General features: G+C 38.5%; 1 protein-coding gene across 1 annotated transcript in view; it reads right to left on the bottom strand.

Moving 5' to 3' along the window:
• Positions 1–6,918: 6,918 nt before the first annotated feature.
• The window catches only part of LOC116888943 (zinc finger protein 182-like), a 34,397-nt gene continuing 20,797 nt past the window's right edge, over positions 6,919–20,518 (bottom strand). The window contains 2 exon segments of the mRNA XM_032890178.1: positions 6,919–9,512; positions 9,514–9,650. Coding sequence (XP_032746069.1) covers positions 8,022–9,512; positions 9,514–9,650 — 1,628 coding nt within the window. The 3' untranslated portion in view covers positions 6,919–8,021.

Here is a 20,518-nt window from a genome sequence, read left to right as displayed (position 1 = left end):
TTATACATTAAATATTGTTTGTCTCTGAAAGAGAGAATTATTGAGAGCAGTTGTATTAAACTTTCTAAATATAATTTAGAAATCTATATAAAAGCAATTTAACTTCTTAGATTTGATCCTGGAAAACAAATATGAACATACACAGACAAAAAAGTTGGACTGTGACTCTCTGGGCCTCAACACACATATATACATACATGAGTACATGAATACACACACACACACACACACACACACACACACACACACACACACACACACACAGACCACATGCACATACTTAAAAATAGTTGGTCTAATCCCATGTAATCCCATGGGGGAGAGAGTTGAACCTTCAGTAGTATGGACACTCCAGAGAACTCAGAGTAAACAAGTACTTTCTGCCCATATTAATGACCCAAGAGGAAATTGCCTAGTGCCATTTGTGCCCTCTGGACACAGGGACCTAGGAGCAGTCAGGGGCAGGACCCTTCAGGTTTCTGCCTGCATCAAGAGTTGAAAGCCATTTGCCAAGATTGTCTACATACTTGAGAGCAGAGTTATCTATTCCCAGATATGCCTGGAAGAAAACAGGTGTACAAGAGTGCTGACACACAGGCGTCCAGGAGGGCCAAGCCACTTTCAGAGACACCAAGACAAGCTAACACCAGAGACAGCCTGATGGCAAGAGGTAAGCGCAGGAACTCAAGCAACAGAAACCAAGACGACTTGGCAGCATCAGGGCCCAGTTCTCCCACCAAAGCAAATACTGGATAGCCAAACACACCAGAAAAGCAAGATTTGGATTTAAAACCACATTTTATGATGATGATGATGAAGGACTTTAAGAAGGACACAAATAACTCCCTTAAAGAAATACAGGACAACACAAGTAAACAAGTAGAAGCCCTAAAGGAAGAAACACAAAAGTCCCTTAAAGAATTACAGGAAAACACAACCAAACAGGTGAAGGAAATGGATAAAATCATCCAGCATTTAAAAATGGAAATAGAGTAGTGTCAACTGGAAAAAAAAAAGGAAATAGAAACAATAAAGAAAGCATAAAGAGAGAAAACCCTGGAGATAGAAAACCTAGGGAAGAGATCAGGGTCATAGATGCAAGCATCAACAACAAAATACAAGAGATAGAAGAGAGGATCTCAGGGTCAGAAGATACCACAGAAAACATCGATAAAACCATCAAACATAATGTAAAATGCAAAAGCTCTAGCCCTAAAACATCCAGGAAATCAGGACACAATGAAAAGTAAACCTAAGGATAATAGGTATAGAGAGGAAGACTCCCAACAAAAAAGGCCAGTAAATATCTTCAACAAAATCATAGAAGAAAACTTCCTAAACCTAAAGAAAGAAATGCCCATAAACATACAAGAAGCCTAAAGAACTCCAAGTAAATTGGACCAGAAAAGAAATTCCTCCTGTCACATAATAGTCAAAACACCAAATGCACAAAACAAATAAAGAATATTAAAAGCAATAAGGGGAAAAGGTCAAGTAACATATAAAGGCAGACGTATCAGAATTATACCAAATGTCTCACCAGAGACTATGAAAGCCAGACGATCCTGGGAAGATGTCATACGGACCCAAAGAGAACACAAATGCCAGCCCAGGTTACTATATCCAGCAAAACTCTCAATTAACATAGATGGATAAACAAAGATATTCCATGACAAAACCAAATTTACGCAATATCTTTTTACAAATCCAGCTTTACAAAGGATAACAGATGGAAAACTCCAACACAAGTAGGGAAACTACAAACTAGAAAAAGCAAGAAAGTAATTTCCTTACAATGACACCAAAAGAAGAGAGAGACACAAACATAATTCCACATATAACAACAAAAATAACAGGAAGCAATGATCACTATTCCTTAATATGGGTTAACATCAATGGACTCAATTCCCCAGTAAAAAGACATAGATTAACAGACTGAATACGAAAAGAGGACCCAGCATTTTGTGGCTTACAGGAAACACACCTCAGAGATAAAGACAGACACTACCTCAGAGTAAAGGACTGGAAAACAGTTTTCCAAGCAAATGGTCCAAAGAAACAAGCTGGAGTAGCCATTCTAATATCCAATAAAATAGACTTTCAAACAAAAGTTATCAAAAAAGATAAGGAAGGAAACTTCATAGTCATCAAAGGAAAAATCCACCAAGATGAACTCTCAATCTTAAATATCTATGCTCCAAATGCAAGGGCTCCTACATTCATAAAAGAAACCTGCACTTCACACAATAATAGTAGGAGATTTCAACACCCCACTGTCATCAATGGACAGATCATGGAAACAGAAATTAAACAGAGGCATAGAGAGACTAACAGAAGTTATGAATCAAATGGATTTAACAGATATTTATAGAACATTTTATCCTAAAACAGAAAAGTATACCTTTTTCTCAGTACCTCATGGTACCTTTTGAAAAACTGACCATATAATCGGTCACAAAACAGGCTGCAACAGATACAGGTAGATTGAAATAATCCCATGCATCCTATCAGATTACCACGGACTAAGGCTGGTCTTCAATAACAACAAAAACCGCAGAAAGCCCACATATACCTGGAAGACGAACAACGGTTTACTCAGTGATAAATTGGTCAAGGAAGACATAAATTAAAGCCTTTTTAGAATTTAGTAAAAATGATAGTACAACATACCTAAACTTATGGGACACAATGAATGCTGTGCTAAGAAGAAAACACATAGCTCTGAGTGCCTGTAGAAAGAAACAGGAGAGAGTATATATCAGCAGCTTGACAGCACACCTAAAAGCTCTAAAACAAAAAGAAATAAATACACCCAAGAGGAGTAGAAGGCAGGAAATAATGAAACTCGGGCTTGAAATCAACCAAGTAGAAACAAAAAGGGTCATACAAAGAATCAAATAAACCAGAAGCTGATTCTTTGAGAAAATCAACAAGATAAACTCTTAGCCAGACTAACCAGAGGGCACAGAGAGTGTATCCAAATTAACAAAATTAGAAATGAAAAGTGAAACAAAACAACAGATTCTGAGGAAATTCAAAAAAATCATCAGATCCTACTGCAAAAGCCTATATTCAACAAAACTGGAAAATCTGGAGGAAATGGACAATTTTCTAGAAAAATACCAGGTACCAAAGTTAAATCATTATCAGATAAACCATCTAAACAATCCCATAACTCCTAAAGAAATAGAAGCAGTCATTAAAAGTCTCCCAACCAAAAAGAGCCCAGGATCAGATGGGTTTACTGTAGAATTTATCAGACCTTCATAGAAGACCTCATACCAATACTGTCCAAAGTATTCCACAAAATAGAAACAGAAGGAGCACTACACAATTCTTTCTATGAAGCCTCAATTATGCTTACACCTAAATTACACAAAGACCCAACAAAGAAAGAAAACTTCAGACCAATTTCACTTATGAATATCGATGCAAAAATAACACAATAAAATTCTTGAAAACTGAGTCAAAGAACACTTTGAAACAATCATCCATCATGATCAAGTAGACTTCATCCCAGTGATGTAGGGATGGTTCAATATATGGAAATCCATCAAACTAAGCCACTATGTAAACAAACTCAAAGATAAAATCCACATGATCTCTTCATTGGGTGCTGAGAAAGCATTTGATAAAATTCAACATCCCTTCATGTTAACAGTCCTGGAAGGATCAGGAATTCAAGGCCCATACCTAAACATAGTAAAAGCCATATACAGCCAACCAGTAGCAAACATCAAACATAATGGAGAGAAACTTGAATCAATTCCACTAAAATCAGGGACTAGACAAAGTTTGCCCACTTCTCCCTACTTATTCAATATAGAACTCGAAGTCCTAGCAAGAGCAATTAGACAACGAAAGGAGGTCAAAGGGACACAAATTGGAAAGTAAGAAGTCAAAATGTCACTATTTGCAGATGATATGGTATTATACTTAAGTGACCCCAAAAGTTCCACCAGAGAACTACTAAACCTGATAAACAATTTCAGCAAAGGGTTGAGGTATAAATGAACTCTAAATAAATTAGTAACCTCTCTATTCAAAGGGCAAACAGGCTGAGAAAAAGAAATAGAAAAGGGACATCATTCAAGGCTTATTCCAAACAATATAAAAATACCTTGGTATGACTTTAACCAATCAAGTGAAAGATCTGTATGATAAGAACTTCAAGTCTCTGAAGAAAAATATTGAAGAAGATCTCAGAAGATGGAAAGATCTTCCATGCTCATGGATTGGCAGGATTAATATAGTAAAAATGGCTATTTTGCCAAAAGCAATCCACAGATTCAATGCAATCCTCATCAAAATTCCAACTCAATTCTTCATAGACTTAGAAAGAGCAATTTGCAAATTCATTTGGAATAACAAAAAAACCAAAGATAGTGAAAACTATACTCAACAATAAAAGAACATCTGGGGGAATCACTGTCCCTGACCTTAAGTAGTATTACTGAGCAATAGTGATAAAAACTGTATGGTATTGGTACAAAGACATTCAGGAAGATCAATAGAATAGAATTGAAGACCCAGAAATGAACCCAGAAACCTATGGTCACTTGATTTTTACAAAGAAGCTAAAACCATCCAGTGGAAATAAGATAGTATTTTCAACAAGTGTTGTTGGTTCACCAGGAGGTCAGCATGTAGAAGAATGCAAGTTGACCCATTCTTATTGCCCCGTATAAAGCTTAAGTCCAAGTGGATCAAGGACCTCGACATCAAACCAGATATACTCAAATAGAAGGAAAAGTGGGGAAGAGTCTCAAACACATGGGCACTGGGGAACATTTCCTGAAAAATACACTAATGGCTTATGCTCTAAGATCAAGAACCAACAAACGGGACCGCATAAAACTGCAAAGCTTCTTTAAGGCAAAGGACACTGTCATTTGGACAAAATGGCAACCAAGAGATTGGAAAAACATTTCTACCAATCCTACATCCGATAGAGGGCTGATATCCAGAATATACAAAGAACTCAAGAAGTTAGACTCCAGAGAGCCAAATAACCCTATTAACAAATGGGGTAGAGAGCTAAACAGAATTCTCAGTCAAGGAATATCGAATGGCTGAGAAGTACCTAAAGAAATGCTCAACTTCCTAGTCATCACAGAAATGCAAATTGAAACCTTGAGATTTCACCTCACACCAGTCAGAATGGCTAAGATAAAAAACTCAGGTAACAACAGATGCTGGAGACATCTCACACTCCTCCATTGTTGGTGGGATTGCAAAGTGGTACAACTACTCTGGAAATCAGTTTGAAGATTTCTCAGAAAACTGGACATTGCTATACCACTTGTGGGCATATACTCAAAAGATGCTCCAACATACAACAAAGACACATGCTCCACTATGTTCATAGTAGCCTTATTTATAATAGCCAGAAGGTGGAAAGAACCCAGACGCCCTTTAACAGAGGGATGGATACAGAAAATGTGGTACACAATGGAATATTACTCAGCTATCAAAAACAATGACTTCATGAAATTCATAGGCAAATGGATGGAACTAGACAACATCATCCTGAGTGAGGTAACCCAATCACAGAAAACCACACATGGTATGTGCTCACTGATAAGTGGATATTAGCCCAAAAGCTTGAATTACCCAAGATAAAATCCACAGACCACATGAAGCTCAAGAAGAAGGATGACCAAAATGTGAATGCTTCCACTCCTTCTTAAAAGGGATAACAAAAATTTCCATAGGAGGGGATAGGGAGGCAAAGTTTGGACCAGAGACTGAAGGAAGGGCCATTCAGTGCCTGCACCACACATGCTCCATAAATATACAGCCACCAAAACTTGATAAGATTGATGACGCTAAAAAATGCATGCTGTAAGGGACCGGATATAGATCTCTCCTTAGAGACACATCCAGAGCATGTCAAATAGAGACAAATGCTAGCAGCAAACCATTGAACTGAGAACAGGACCCCTGTTGGAGGAATTAGTAAAAGGATTGAAAGAGGTGAAGGGACTTGCAACCCCATAAGAACAACAATGCCAATCAGCCCGAGCTCCCAGGGACTAAACCACTACCCAAAGATTATACATGGACTGACCCATGGCTCCAGCCGCATATGTAGCAGAGGATGGCCTTGTTGGGCAACTAATGAAGGAGAAGCCATTGGTTCTGCCAAAGTTGGAAGCCCAGTGTAAGGGAATGTCAGGAGAAGTTGGGGAGAGGTTGGATGTGGTGGGGGAACAGCCTTATAGAAGTGGAGGGGCCTTATGGACTGGAAACCGGGTAGGCAATAACATTTGAAATATAAATAAAAATATGAATAAAAAAGGTTGTCTAGAAAGGCAAAAACCGAGTCAATTCTAATTCATCTGTTTTGATAAGTATACAACCAGCTGACCTCCAGTTTTCACATAGTTTTGTATTGCCTATTAGTGCTAGACAAGAATACATGTCACCTGCACAAGAGTGTTATTTGTAGGATGTTACTCTACCTCCTGTTGAATTGGTATTTTATAATTCTTGTAAAAATGCAGCAATTCAAAATCATTTTAAGACTTGAAAAGATTTAAATGGATTTTAATAAAGTAACTTCCCACGGGTGTAATTGTGCATTCTAAATATGAAATATATTCTAGTTTTTGTTATTTTAGTCTTATGTAATATGGCATTTCCCACCTGTCTCACTGTGTACCCTAAATTGGAAATGTGTTCAAGATTTTGTTGTTTTAGACATATGTAATATGGTCCCAGGTGACCCCAGATTCACTTAAGGATTGGGAAAAATGTCTACATATCTTAGGAATTGATTGAATTGATTTTTGTTTCTCTGGTTGCCTAGTAATAACTCACTGAATTTGCTCACTGAAAATAAATTAAACTCTATTGCACTTACATACATTAATTCTTATGAATTTTGTATCTAGATTGACAATTAAAAGAATAAAATACAATTTTAAAGATTTATTTTTCAAACTGATAGTACAACTTTCCAAAGGTATGAAAGAATACAAAGTTGTCTCCAAGTTTCATCTCCCTAGTAACCTACTGCCCTATTTCCTTTTGTAAAGTAGTAATAGTAATCACATTTTTATATTCCTTTCCAGAAACAGCTTATACATACAATCCATTCTGTACTTACAATTTTCCCCCTTTTACATACAAAGAGTAAAACATAATACTCACTTTGCTGTGCCTTGCTTTTCCTATCTAATGATGTAACTTGGAGATCACCTTAAATCACTAGTGATATCCATGTTTTGTTCCTTTTTGTCTCTGAGGAGTCTGCTGTAAGAACATTATCAGTTTCAGGAGGCAGAATCCATGTGATGCAATTTCAACAGCTTCTAATCTTTAGTTTTCAAACAATACATCAACAAATACCTCTTTGTTTTGAGTATTTTACAAACATACCAGTATATGTATTTCTAGAAGTGGAAATGTATTTGTGGTTTTGATTACTTTTAAATGCTTTTATTTTGATGAGAAAAGTCATTTCTGGACTTGCTATTTTCCAAAAGTTCTTGTGAGGAACATACCATTATATCAGTTTTTTAAACAATTGAGACACCCCTCAACATATGTTAGTTCTTTCAGACTTTACTTTCTCTAAATCAGTAAACAAGGCCAACTATATCCCTTTATTTGCCCCATCTCCCTCACCTCCAGCTGTTCCTCAAATCTGTCAGATTACTTTCTGTAAATGCAAGGTTTTTCTGCTCGTTTCTCCCCAGACCTCACATGATCTTTGTCATAGCTGTCTGTGGTCATGCACCTTAGAGTACAACTGAACCCTCAACAGAGTCCTTAACACTGCTGCCTCACTTCTGAAGCCCTTAAATCTCCTGCACTGGTGCTCGATTGCCTCTTCCTCTGGTAGCCCTATGATTCCAGTGGTTTCAAAGAAATTACACATCTAATTCTTTTTCAATTTGCATTAGGGTGAAAAAGATGAAAGGAAATGGTCTTTATCCCAATGATTAGGCTAGAATCCAAGTCATAGTTTTTAAACATTAAATGAATAGTTTTTCCTTTGGAATGTATGAAAGACACTACTGCATAGTGGGCTTTGACTTGTGAGTGTGGCCTCTTCCATGGGCTTTCTTTCCTGTATGGGTCCTCTGATGTACAATAAGGTTGGATTTCTGGGTAAAGGCTTTCCCACATTCTGTACACTTATAGGGTTTCTCTCCAGTGTGAGTTCTTTGATGTACAGTGAATGTTGATTTTTCTCTGAATGCTTTGCCACATTCTGTGCATTCATAGGGTTTTTCTCCTGTGTGTGTTCTCTGATGGATAATGAGCTGTGACTTCTGGCTGAAAGCTTTCCAGCACACAAGGCATTCATAGGGTTTCTCTCCTGTGTGGATCCTCTGATGGATAATGAGTTTTGACTTTTCTCGAAAGGCCTTTCCACATTCATTACATTTGTAAGGTTTTTCTTCTGTATGGGTTCTTTGATGTATAATGAGATAGGACTTCTGGGAAAATGCCTTCTCACATTCATTGCATTCATAGGGCTTCTCACCAGTGTGGCCTCGTTGATGTAGCATGAGGTAGGATTTCTGAGAGAAGGCTTTTTCACATTCATTACACGCAAATGGTTTCTCTCCTGAATGAGTTCTTTGATGCACACCCAGATTTGATTTTTGGGTGAAAGTTTTCCCACATACATCACATTCATAGGGCTTCTCACCAGTGTGAGTTCTTTGGTGCACAATGAGGGTTGATTTCTCATTGAAAGACTTCCCACATTCAATACACTTATGAGGTTTCTCTCCAGTGTGAGTTCTCTGATGTATAATAAGGGCTGACTTATCACTGAATGTTTTCTTACACTCATTACATTCATGAGGCTTCTTTCCTGTGTGAGTACTATGGTGTATAATTAGGTCAAGTTTCTGTATGAAAGATTCCCCACACTTGGTACACTCATAGGTTTTTTCTCCTGTGTGGGTTTTTTGATGGACAATGAGGTTTGATTTCTGTGTAAAGGCTTTCCCACATTCATTACATTCATAAGGCTTCTCTCCTGTATGAGTTCTATAATGTATGATGACAGTTGACTTTTCTCTAAAGGCTTTGCCACATTCTGGACATGCAAAGGGTCTTTCTCCTGTATGAGTTCTGAGGTGTATAATGAGCTGAGACTTTTGGCTAAAGGCTTTCCCACACTCAGAACATTCAAATGGTTTTTCTCCTGTATGAGTTCTCCAATGGACAATGAGATGTGACTTTTTGCTGAAGGTTTTCTGACATGCAGTACATTCAAAAGGCCTCTCTCCATTTTTAATTCGTTGATGAAGGCTAAGGCTTTTCTTTTGCCTGAGGGTTTTTTCATATTCTTTATATCCATAGGGTTTCATCATGAAATTAGGATTTGCATATTCTGTATGGAAGAAAAATTTTGCACACCCAGTATCATGTTTATTTTCTGTAGAGCTTCTAGTAAGTAAGTTGAAATTGTCTACCATGTTATTTCCAAATGATTCAAATTGATGGGATCTTTGCATTGGAACAACAAGACTTGTGCTCACATGAAAATGCGCTTCCAAATTCAGTATGGTTCTGGCCACTCTTGGTAATTATTTTGTCATTAGGGAATCCAACTTGCATCAACAGATACTTATCTTGTTTATCTTGATGTTGCCTCTCAAATTGTTCATTAACTTGGCAGACTTCTAGAAAAAATGCAATAAATTATGTTTATACTTTGTCAGTATAGAGAATAGAACTGCTGTGACCTCAACTGTTACTGCCATATTGCTACTAACCACCAGAGATGCAGATCTAGCAGATCCTAGGTAGTGCTTGGCTCTTTCTAAGTGATGTGAGCCAGATGAGGTAATCGCATCATTTTATCAGAGTGGCAAGGGAGATGTTCTGCCAGTTTTATGACCAAGTTCTTAGTTAAAAGAACTTTTTTTTTGACACAGGGTCTCACTATGTAGACCTGGCTGGCCTGGGATTTGTTACATAGAGTAGGCTAACTGATAGAGATCCATCTGCCTTAGCCTCCTGAGTGCATGTGTAGGAATGCTGATTCCTGGCTTAGCCATATGAACTTCTGACTACACATGATTTATATAGTATTTCCCTCTAGGGAAAAATGTAGCGCTGTGCTTCCTAAACTCAATATTAATAATCCAGGATCCACATGACAGAAAATCTATAATAATGAGCTCAACAAAACCAAAATTTACTCAATCTGCATTCACAAGTGTATCTCCTTAACACATATGCAGTTTTTCAACACCACTGTTTCTGCTGTCTACTTTATTTCCCTTACAAACTGTGCATAGTTTAACTCAATGACTTTTATGATATTTCATTATCTATATTACCCTCCCTTCTTTTATATTTTGCTATATTCCAAATCTATATGACTTTTAAAAGGCAGTTGTATCATTTTACAAAAAGCTTATTCTGACCTTCCTATATACTTTAAATTTTGATTAACATCTAATGTGCTTAATGTTAATAATCTGTACTACTTACTTAGACAATTAAACTACAAATTTGTGTCTTTAATTTCATATTTCATTCTCTATAAAATATTTCACATTTTAACAACTCTAAATCCAAATATAGCTTTAAAATCAATGTTGCCAATATGCCATAACTTAATTAGTGGCAATATTTGGTGGCACAACTTAAAATAAATGGTGTCTTGAATCTAACCAAATACAACTCTATTATGCACATAAATATAAATTGTTCTTTTAGTTTACTTAAATATGAATTGTTTTTTAGTTTACTTAAATATTTTAGATTTAATCATTTTATGCATATAAGGTGTTTTGCTTGCATGTATGTTGCCTGGTACCCATAGATGTCAGAATAGGGAGCCATACCCCTGGACCTAGGATGGTTGTGAAGTACCATGTCAATGTTGAGAACTGAACCCAAGTCTTTTACAAGAGCAATACAAGCACTCTTAACCATTGAACTACCTCTAAAGTCTCTGTAATTTCTAAGATTATATTATGAAAATCTTCAAGCATAGAGAAAAGATGAGACAAGTGGACTACAACTACTACTCAAGTTTCTAACTGGATTTCATAGCAGTAGGATTTACTATAGTAGCGATGAATTTTAAAATAGGTCCTATGGTTGTGGTTTCCCTTTCTGTGACTTCCTTTCTCTAGATAGAAAGGCACAAGTTCTTAGCAAAGAGATGAACACTGAGTCATAAGAAGAGGACCCCAGTGCAGGGGGAATGGGGGGGGCAGTAAGGAGATGGATGGGGGGGAAAATCAAGATGGGGGAGGGGAGATGATGGGGTTCATGGACAGAAACCGAAAGGAATAACATTTGAAATGTAAGTAAAAGAAATATATCTAATTAAAAAAAGAAGAGGTCTCACAAGTTGCATTTAAAAAGAGTCAAACCACATCTAGGATCTGCTAAATCTGAACCTCCTTAGTTGGTCAGAAGTAGTAAAGTGTCTGTGGTTTAGGTCATGTGGATTATCTGGACCAGGAGTAAATCATGACTCAGCTTTTCACTTGATCTAATCTATTTGTATTATAAAATAAGAGAACAACACTGTACTCAGGTACAAAAAATAAAAAAAAAAAAAGGAAATCTTAAGGAAAAGGAATAACGAGTTTATATACACAAATATATATTTGTTATGTTCTCAGAAAGTGAAAAGGGACAAAAATGTGCATAGGAGCCAAGTTTGGTGGTTCACATCTTTAATCTCAGCATTTCAGAAGCATATGCAGGAGAGGAGATTTCTGTGACTTAAAAGGCCATATTGGTCTACATTGTGAGTCCCAGGCCAGCCAAGGTTAAACAATTGGACCCTGTCTCAAAAACCAAACCAAACCAAGCCAAACCAAGCCAAACCAAACCAAACCAAACCAAACCAAACCAAACCAAACAATAGTACATAGCAGAGTAAAATTTTAAAGAATTAGATCAATGTTTAAATGTTAATATAGGGTTATGATGTAAGAAACCAATGAGAAGATAAACCTTTAAATTCCACAAATGGTTGCCTGTGAGAAAAAGAAGACAAGAAAGGGAAAGGGAAGATGCTAGGCTGATATTTTTACTTTTTACATTTATTTATTTATTTTGTATGTTAGGTGAGCTCACATACCATAGCACATATGTGGTGGCCAGAGGACAACTTGTAGGAGTCAGTTCTCACCCTCTACCCTGTGGGTTTCAGGAACTGAATTCAGGTCAACAGACTTGGCAATCAACATTTTATCTCCAGAGCTGCTTCCTCAGCCCTGAGCTGTTCTTAGTAACCTGGTTTTCTAGATTTCATTTCAGAACCATGACATTTTATAAAATCATCAGCAAAACTGAATAAAAAATTTCCCTAATATTGGTAGATACCTTGTCATTTCTATTTCCCAATGAGAAGTTTCAATTTTCAGAGATACCAACATCATTGCTTCATTTGACTCCATACACTCTGTGTGTGTAGCAGACTCAGAATGATACTTTCAGATGAAAAATGAATCAAAACATGTAGGGCGAGTGAGATGGCTATCCATGACCTTAAACTAAGGTCATATCCATGACCTTAGTTTAATCTAGGAATCCGCAAGGTAAAAGAAATGAGGGGACCCACCCTTGTAAAATTTCTTTTGACTATCAAACAAATGCTGGGGCATTCATGCATGTGCATCTAAGAACACATACACAAATGTACACTAAAATCTAATAAAATAAAAACTACTAGAATTTGATGTAGAAATATCAATTTGAAGACATAGGTCTTTCCTTTAAAGAATTTTATACATAATCTCTACCACCTATGAATGAAAATGTTTAAAAGTGATTTAATAATTAATCAATTTGTGGCACCTTTTATAATGGCCTGAAATAATATCAAAAACCTTAGGATATCTCTAATCAACAAATGAAAGCCTTATATGATAAAAACTTTGAGAAATTATAGAAGCTACCACAAAACGGAAATATCTCTGATGCATGTGAACCATTAGGATTAATAAAGTAAAAATGACCATCCTACCAAAAGCAATTCCCATGAGAATTACAACGTAATTCTTCACATATCTTGAAAAGACAATCTTCAGCTTCATGTGTAAACACAACAAACTCAGGATAGCTAAAACAGTCCTGAATAATAAACAAACTGCTAGAGGTCTTATGCTTTTCAATTTTAAATTGTACTACAGAGCTATAGAAATATAAACAGCATGGTATTGGCACAAAAACAGACACTTTAACCAATGAAATTTAATTGAAGACCAGGCATAAATCCACATATCTATAGACACCTGATTTTTGATATTGAAGTCAGAAATGCACGTTGGGAAAAAGACAGCATCTTTGACAAATGGTGTTGGTGAAACTGGATGTCACCATATAGATCCATACTTATCATGCTGCACAAACTTAAGCTGAAATGGATCAAAGACCTGAACATAAAACCAGATACTGAGAGGGGCAAGTAAGTGGTGGAGAAATGGAAGAGAAAGAGAAATAAGGATGTAGGCACAATGAAGACAGGCAGAACTGGAGACTCAAGGGTAGTAAGGAGCAGCCTGATGGGAATAGATGCCACCTGGGACCAGGGTGGGGTCCTGGCCTGTGCTGACATCTGAGCTGTTGCTCAGGGACACTAATGCCTGAGGGCTGTGCAGAAATGGCCCCACCCCTTACCTGGGAGTGCTGGCCCTAGAGGCATGAAAGCAGGAGAGCTGACCCCACCCTTAGCCAGCTGCAGTACTCGGGACAGTGGCCTATACCCTGTGGAAGTTGCAGGTGAGCCAGCCCTACCCCTTGTTTCCCTGTGGTGGTGTGGACAAGGGAGAGATAACCTCTTCCCACATCGCCCTCACCATCTCTGGCAAACAGGAGATCTGGACCTGGGGTCATGAGAACAGGGAAGATGGGCATACTATTCACCAGCTGCAGCACTTGGAAGAGCAGGCCCAACACATCACCTAAACAATATCATAGAGCTGTCCATTGATGTGTGAGTTACAAATGAGCCATCCCAAAGATGGTATGGGAGAACCAGCCCTACCTCTTGTCTGCTAAGTGATGGCTTTGGTAAGGGATAGATCCCCTCCCTTCCCTTTTGCTCTTGCCACTGGAGGCAAACGGAGGAGCTGGCCTGATGGGGTCATGAGAGCAGGAGAGCTAGTCCTTCCCCTCACATGCTACAGCATTTGGGAGAGCAGGTGCTGTACCTCACCTGGGCAGCAAAGTAGAACTAACCAAGATGGCAGCAGGGGTGTAGGGTGAACTGGTCCCAAGGGCGTGAGTGCAGGAGAGCTGGCCCCGCCTCTTGTCTGCTAGGTGGTGGCATTGACAAGGGGAGAAATACCTCCCTCCCTCCCTCATCCTCACCATCTATGGCAGACTGAGAAGTGGCCCTGAGATTATGAGAGTAGGAGAACGGGCTGTGTCACTTACTGGCCACAGTACTTGGGAGAGCAGGCCTTTATCCTGGGCAGCAGGGTAAAGGTGGTTGTGGTTGTGGGGGTTGTAGGTGAGCAGTCCCTAAGTGGGAGAGAATGTGAGAGCCTGTGGGCTGATCATCTCTGGGCTTTGGATTGGCCCACCCTAACATCTACCACCATTGATGGACTGAAATATATGAAGGAACATGCTTTCCAGGATCTCCATGGCACATGGCAAAACTAGGGTGTCTGAGAGGAGTCTCAGTTCGGTTCCAGTATTGATAGAGTAGTATAAGACAGAGGCCTAGTACCAGACCAAGACATCATTGCAACGAACATTTTCAAGCAAAGAACTATGGACAAAAGTGAATACTTTGGGACCCATTATGATATACAAAAGCTTCCATAACAAGATTTTTTCTCTGTGTGTATGTGGGGAGGTGTGGGAGGGGTTTGTAAGGATGGAGGGTGGGTATGAGGGTAGGGAGAGAGGAATGGGATTGGAGTGCATGATGTGAAATTCACAAAGAACCAATAAAAACTTTAAAAAAAATCAGGTATACTGAACCTTATAGAAGAGAAACTGGGGAATAGCCTTTAACTCATTAACACAGGAAAAGATCTTCTGATAGCACAGATACAAAGATTAACAATTAATAAATGGAACCATATGAAACTAACAAATTTCTGTACAACAAAAGGATACTGTCATTTGGAAAAAGTGACAGCCTACAGAATGGAAAAACATTTTTTACAACCATACAACTGACAGAGTAATAATTCCAAAATATAGTGGAGCAGAGACTGAAGGAAAGGTCATCCCGAGACTGCCCCACTTGGGGATCCATCCCATATGCAGTCACCAAATCCAGTCACTACTGGGGATGCCAAGAAGTACATGCTGACAGGAGCCTGATATAGCTGTCTCCTGAGAGGCTCTGCCAGAGTCTTACCAATACAGAAGCAGATGGTTATAGCCAACCATCGGACTGAGCGGGGAGGGGGGACCTCAATGGAGGAGTTAGGGGAAGGACTGTATGAGCTGAAGGGGTTTGCAACTCCATAGGAAGAACAACAACATCAACCAACCAGACACCCTAGAGTTCCCAGAGACTAAACCACCAACCAAAGAATAAACATGGAGGAACCTATGGCTCCGGCTGTATATGTAGCCGAGGATGGACTTATCTGGCCTTAACAGGAGGGGAGGCCCTAGGTCCTGTGAAGATTCATTTCTCCCAGTGTAGGGGAATGCTAGGGTGGTGAGGCAGGAGGGGGGTGGGTGGGTATGGAAGAACCTCATAGAAGCAGGGGGGAGGGGGAAGGGGGATGTGATGGGGGTTTGTATAGGGGAAACTGGGATGGGGACAACATTTGAAATACAAATAAATAGAATAACCAATAAAAATAAAAAAGAATTCAAGAAACAGATATCAAGAAAACAAATAAAACGGGCCACAAATCTAAACAGAGAATTCTCAATTGAGAAAACTCTTAAGGAAATATTCAGCATCCTTAGCCACCAAGGAACTACTTTGAGATTTCATCTTATACCTGTCAGAATGGTAATGGCTAAGGTCCAAAAACAAAAAAAACAAAAAAAACAAAAAAAAAAACAAAAAACAATCAACCAACCAACCAAACAAACAAACAAAAAAAACCCACCCAAATCCCCAAACCACAATTGACAGCTCATGCTGGTGAGGATGTAAAGCAAGGGAACATTTCTACATTGGTGGGAATGTAAACTTGTACTACTTCTATGGAAATCAGCATGGCACTTCCCTGGGAAGAGGGTAATTGATCTATGTCAAGATCCAGCTGTATCACTTTTAGGCATATACCCAACTGATGCTTTATCCTACCCCAGCAACACTAGCTCAAGCATACTCATTGCTATTCTATTCATAATAGTCAGAAACTGGAAACAACCAAGATACCCCTCAACAGAAGAATGGATAAAGAAAATGTGGTACATTTATTTATACAATGGAGTACTACTCAGTTTAAAAACGAAATCATGAAATTACAAGTAAATAGATATAACTAGAAAACAATCATCCTGAGTGAGGTAACACAGATCCAGAAATATTGATATATATTTGTTGATTACATGATTATTAGCTGTTACATAAAGGTATAGTCTGTAGAACTATGGAGGCTGTGGAGTGTGTGTGTATGTGTGTGTGTGTGTGTGTGTGTGTGTGTGTGTAAAGGGCCAAGGGTGTAAGTATGTAGATCTCTAGGAACGGGAGAATAGATAGTTATGGATGGATGGTGGAGGGGTGAAGACTGGAACAGGGGGATCAATTGGAGGGGTGAAGAAGAGAGAGAGGAGAGGAAATATGGAGAGACAGCTAAAATTAAGGTCCATTTGAAGGGTAGTATGGAAATCTAATACAGTAGAAGCTTCCTAAAATACATGAAAGTAATCTAAATGAAATCACCAAATTATGGGGGGAGACAGCCTCAATTGACCATCTTTTATTATCAAATGAAGCTTCTATTACTGGGATTGGATTATAATTGAGCTGTTGGCCAAATAGGTTCTAAAGGAAACCCCAAACAATTCAGCCTGTTGCCAAGACTATATGTAGTTCTCCACAAATGGACTTGCTGAAGACAATACCTACACAATTTATCAAACATGGAGAATTCCAGCTGGTGCCTACACAGACTTCATTCCTATGTGCGGTGGTATCTTTAGTATAGGAAGATACTCTGCATATTACCAAAAGAGAAATGTAAACACCAAACCAGCCAAATCCCCTCTAATAATGGTGCTCTGCCTGTAAGATATGCTAGTGTAATGGTGGTAAAAAGCTTCTGGGAGTAACCAACCAATATCTGATTTTACTTAAGACCCACTCCCTGAGATGTAACCCCTATCCGACACTGCTTGGAGTGATCAAGAACTTCTGCCTGAAAGATGTGCTGGGGTAAAGGTGTTCAGAACTTGGAGTGGCCAACTGGTCCAACTCAAGACATACATCATGAGAGGAAGCCCATACCTGACACTGCCTGGATGGTCAGGAACCAGAGGCTGGATAGCCCAGATACCTAGGATAGAACCAAAACACAACTGGCAAAAAAAAGTCAATGAAACAATTCATAATACTTTGTTATACTCAGAGAGGCTCTATGCATTAACTGATGGAAACAGATGTAGAGACTCACAGCCAAATGTTAGATGGCACTCTGGGTATCCTGCAGAAGAGGGGGAGAAAGAAATGTAGGAGACAGAGGGGACAAAGACACCACAAGTAAACCCATGGAATCAACTAACCTGGGCTTATAAGGGCTCACAGAGACTGAACTGACAACTAGGGAGCCTATGTGGGTCTGATCTAGGCCTCTGCACATGTTACATTTGTATAGCTTGGCCTTCTTAAGTGACTCCTAACTATGGGAGCATGGGCTGTATCTGACTCTCCTCCTACTGCATTGCCCAGTCCAATCTTGATATGAGGGTTTGTGTCTAGACTTAATGTAACATTTTATGCTGTGTTCATTTGATATCCTTTGGAATCTTTCTCTTTCCTGAAAGGAAATAGAGGAGGAGTAGATCTAGGGGGTGAGGGGAGGTGGGTGCAGGGATTGGGAGGAGAGGAGGGAGGGTAACTGTGACTGAGATGTAATATATGAGAGAAGAATAAAAGAAAAACAAAACAAAACCTTGTACTAGATAGACCAGAGACCTAGCATAAAACCAAATAATACTGTTCTCAAAAAAGGAGCAATAAAATGACCATAATGGCATTCTGCTGTACTCATACTCACAGTGCCCTGTTAAGCCATCATCAGAGAATCATCCTTCTGTAGCAGATGAAAATAAATACAGAGACTCACAGCCAGATAAGCGGAGAGTGAGAGATCTTGGAACACTAAGCCCTAAATAAAATCCCTCCCCTCAGAGCTCAGGGAATGCCTTGGTTGAAGAGGAAGAAAGAGTCTAAGAGCTAAGCACATCAACAAGGCCTTATAAATCAATAAGAGCAAAGCTCATATGAAGCCACAGAAATTGAGACAGCCTGCATGGGGCCTACATGTGTCTGCACAGTTGGGGTTCAAGAGCTGAAAGGAGAAGTGGACACATCCCCTTTCCCTAACCCACAAGCAATAGCCAAGTGATAACCACTTACAAATAAAAATTTAATTTTCCCCAAGGGAATCTCAGTGGGAAAACAAACTACTCTTAAGAATAGGCTAAACGCCCAGAAGTACAGGGTCAACAGAAAATGAACTCAGTGGCATCATTGGAGGTTTCTTGTTCCAAACTGTCATGTTAAGCTATCTCTTTTCTTTTTTAAAAATTTATATTATCTTTATATTTATTCCTGAGTGTGTGAAAGAGTGGGTCTCTGTTTCTTGTGCCTTCTCTTGGGCTCTTTCCTGCTGTTTATTTTGTCCAATTTTGATGTGCTCTTTTTTTGTTTTATCTTATTTTATTACATTATTTTATTGTTATTCCATAGAACTCTGTTTATTTTCTAATGAGAAACAGAAAAGGAGTGAATTTGGGTGGGAGGGGATGAGGGGAGTAGTTACAAGGAGTAAAAGGAAGGGAAACTATAAATCAGGATATATCATGTGAGGAAAACAATCTATTTCCAATAAAAGGAAAATAAGATTCAAATTGTGGTCATAAAACACTATTTTCCACTAAAAGGAAGGAAGAATCCTTGAAGAAATAGCAATTATAGATTAGAGAGAAGAAATGTAACAAATCTTAAATTTTAACCTCAGCAGCACACTTGGTGGTTAGTTTGAAGGGTTTTCATTAACTAAAGGTGGGATAGTTTGACTCATAAGAATTCTAAGGCAATTTCTTATAACAAAAATGTTTGGCCTGTCATGGTGAGTCATTCCTGTAATCTAAGCATTGTTAAGGCTGAGACAGGAATAGTATAAGTTTGAAGCTATCCTGGACAAAACAGTGAGCACCTGCTATCACAAAGGTCTTAAAAATGCTATACCAATAAAGGTAAAAATACTACACAGAAAACGATATAACTTGGCTATTTATCCAAAGAACTCCAAATTAACATACCACATATCACAGAGGTTCTTGCCACTGTAGTAGTACTCACAATAGCTAAATTATGAAATCAACATAGGTAGAGAGAGGGTAAAGATAATAATGTTATATATACACAAAAGATTTTTTTCAGTTTTAAACAATGGGATTGTGTTATTCTTAGGAAAAATGGAGGCAACTACAGATAATCACATTAAGTGAATTAAGCTGGATAGTTTTATGTCAACTTGACCAGAGCTATAGCCATCTGAGAAGAGAGAACCATGATTGAGAAAATGGCTTCATTAGATCAGGCCACAGGCAAGCCTATAGGGAATTTTCTTAATTAGTGGTTGATGTGGAGGGCTCAGCCCATTGTGGGTGGTGCCATCTCTGGTGGTCTTGGGTTCTATAAAAAACAGGCTGAGCAAGCCATGGGAAGCAAGCCAGAAAGCAGCATCCCTCCAAGGGCTCTGCATCAGCTCCTGCCTCCAGGTTCCTGCCCTGTTTGAGTTTCTGTCTTGACTTCCTCTAGTAATGAACAGTGATGTGGAAGTATAAGCCAAATTAACCCTTTCCCCTAATTTGCTTTTGCTCATGGTGTTTCATCACAATAATAGTAATCCTAACTAAGAAAGAAGGGAAATATGTTCAACATACAATATATATACTTGAATGAAAATTTTAATTAAAAAGGATATAACTTGTTGGTCACTTTCAGATGATGTTTAAAACCATTTTAAAATGTCTTAAAATTTACTTTTATTTATATCAATGTGTCCATGTGTGGGTATGTGCACATGAGTTTAGGTACCCACAGAGGCAAAAAGAGGGTTTTGGATTCCTTGGAGCTGGAGTTACAGGTGTTTGTGTGTCTACTGATATGGGTGCTAGGAAAACAATCTCAATTCTTCTAGAAGAGTAGCAATTGCTATTAACTTCTGAGCTATCTTCCAGCCCCACTAAAATTATCTTGAAGAATGATAAACAAAACCTTAATCATTCTACAGAATATATAACTCATGCTAACCAAATAATAAATGACAGACAACGTCTCTCCCTTTGTTCTTTTTTTCTCTCTCAGACTCGCAGAGATCCTCCTGTCTATGCCTTCTGAGTGCTGGGATTAAAGGCA

This window comes from Rattus rattus, chromosome X (genome assembly GCF_011064425.1).
Source record: "Rattus rattus isolate New Zealand chromosome X, Rrattus_CSIRO_v1, whole genome shotgun sequence".
NCBI classification, from domain to species: Eukaryota; Metazoa; Chordata; class Mammalia; order Rodentia; family Muridae; genus Rattus; species Rattus rattus.
This window is presented reverse-complemented; position numbering and strand designations above follow the sequence as displayed.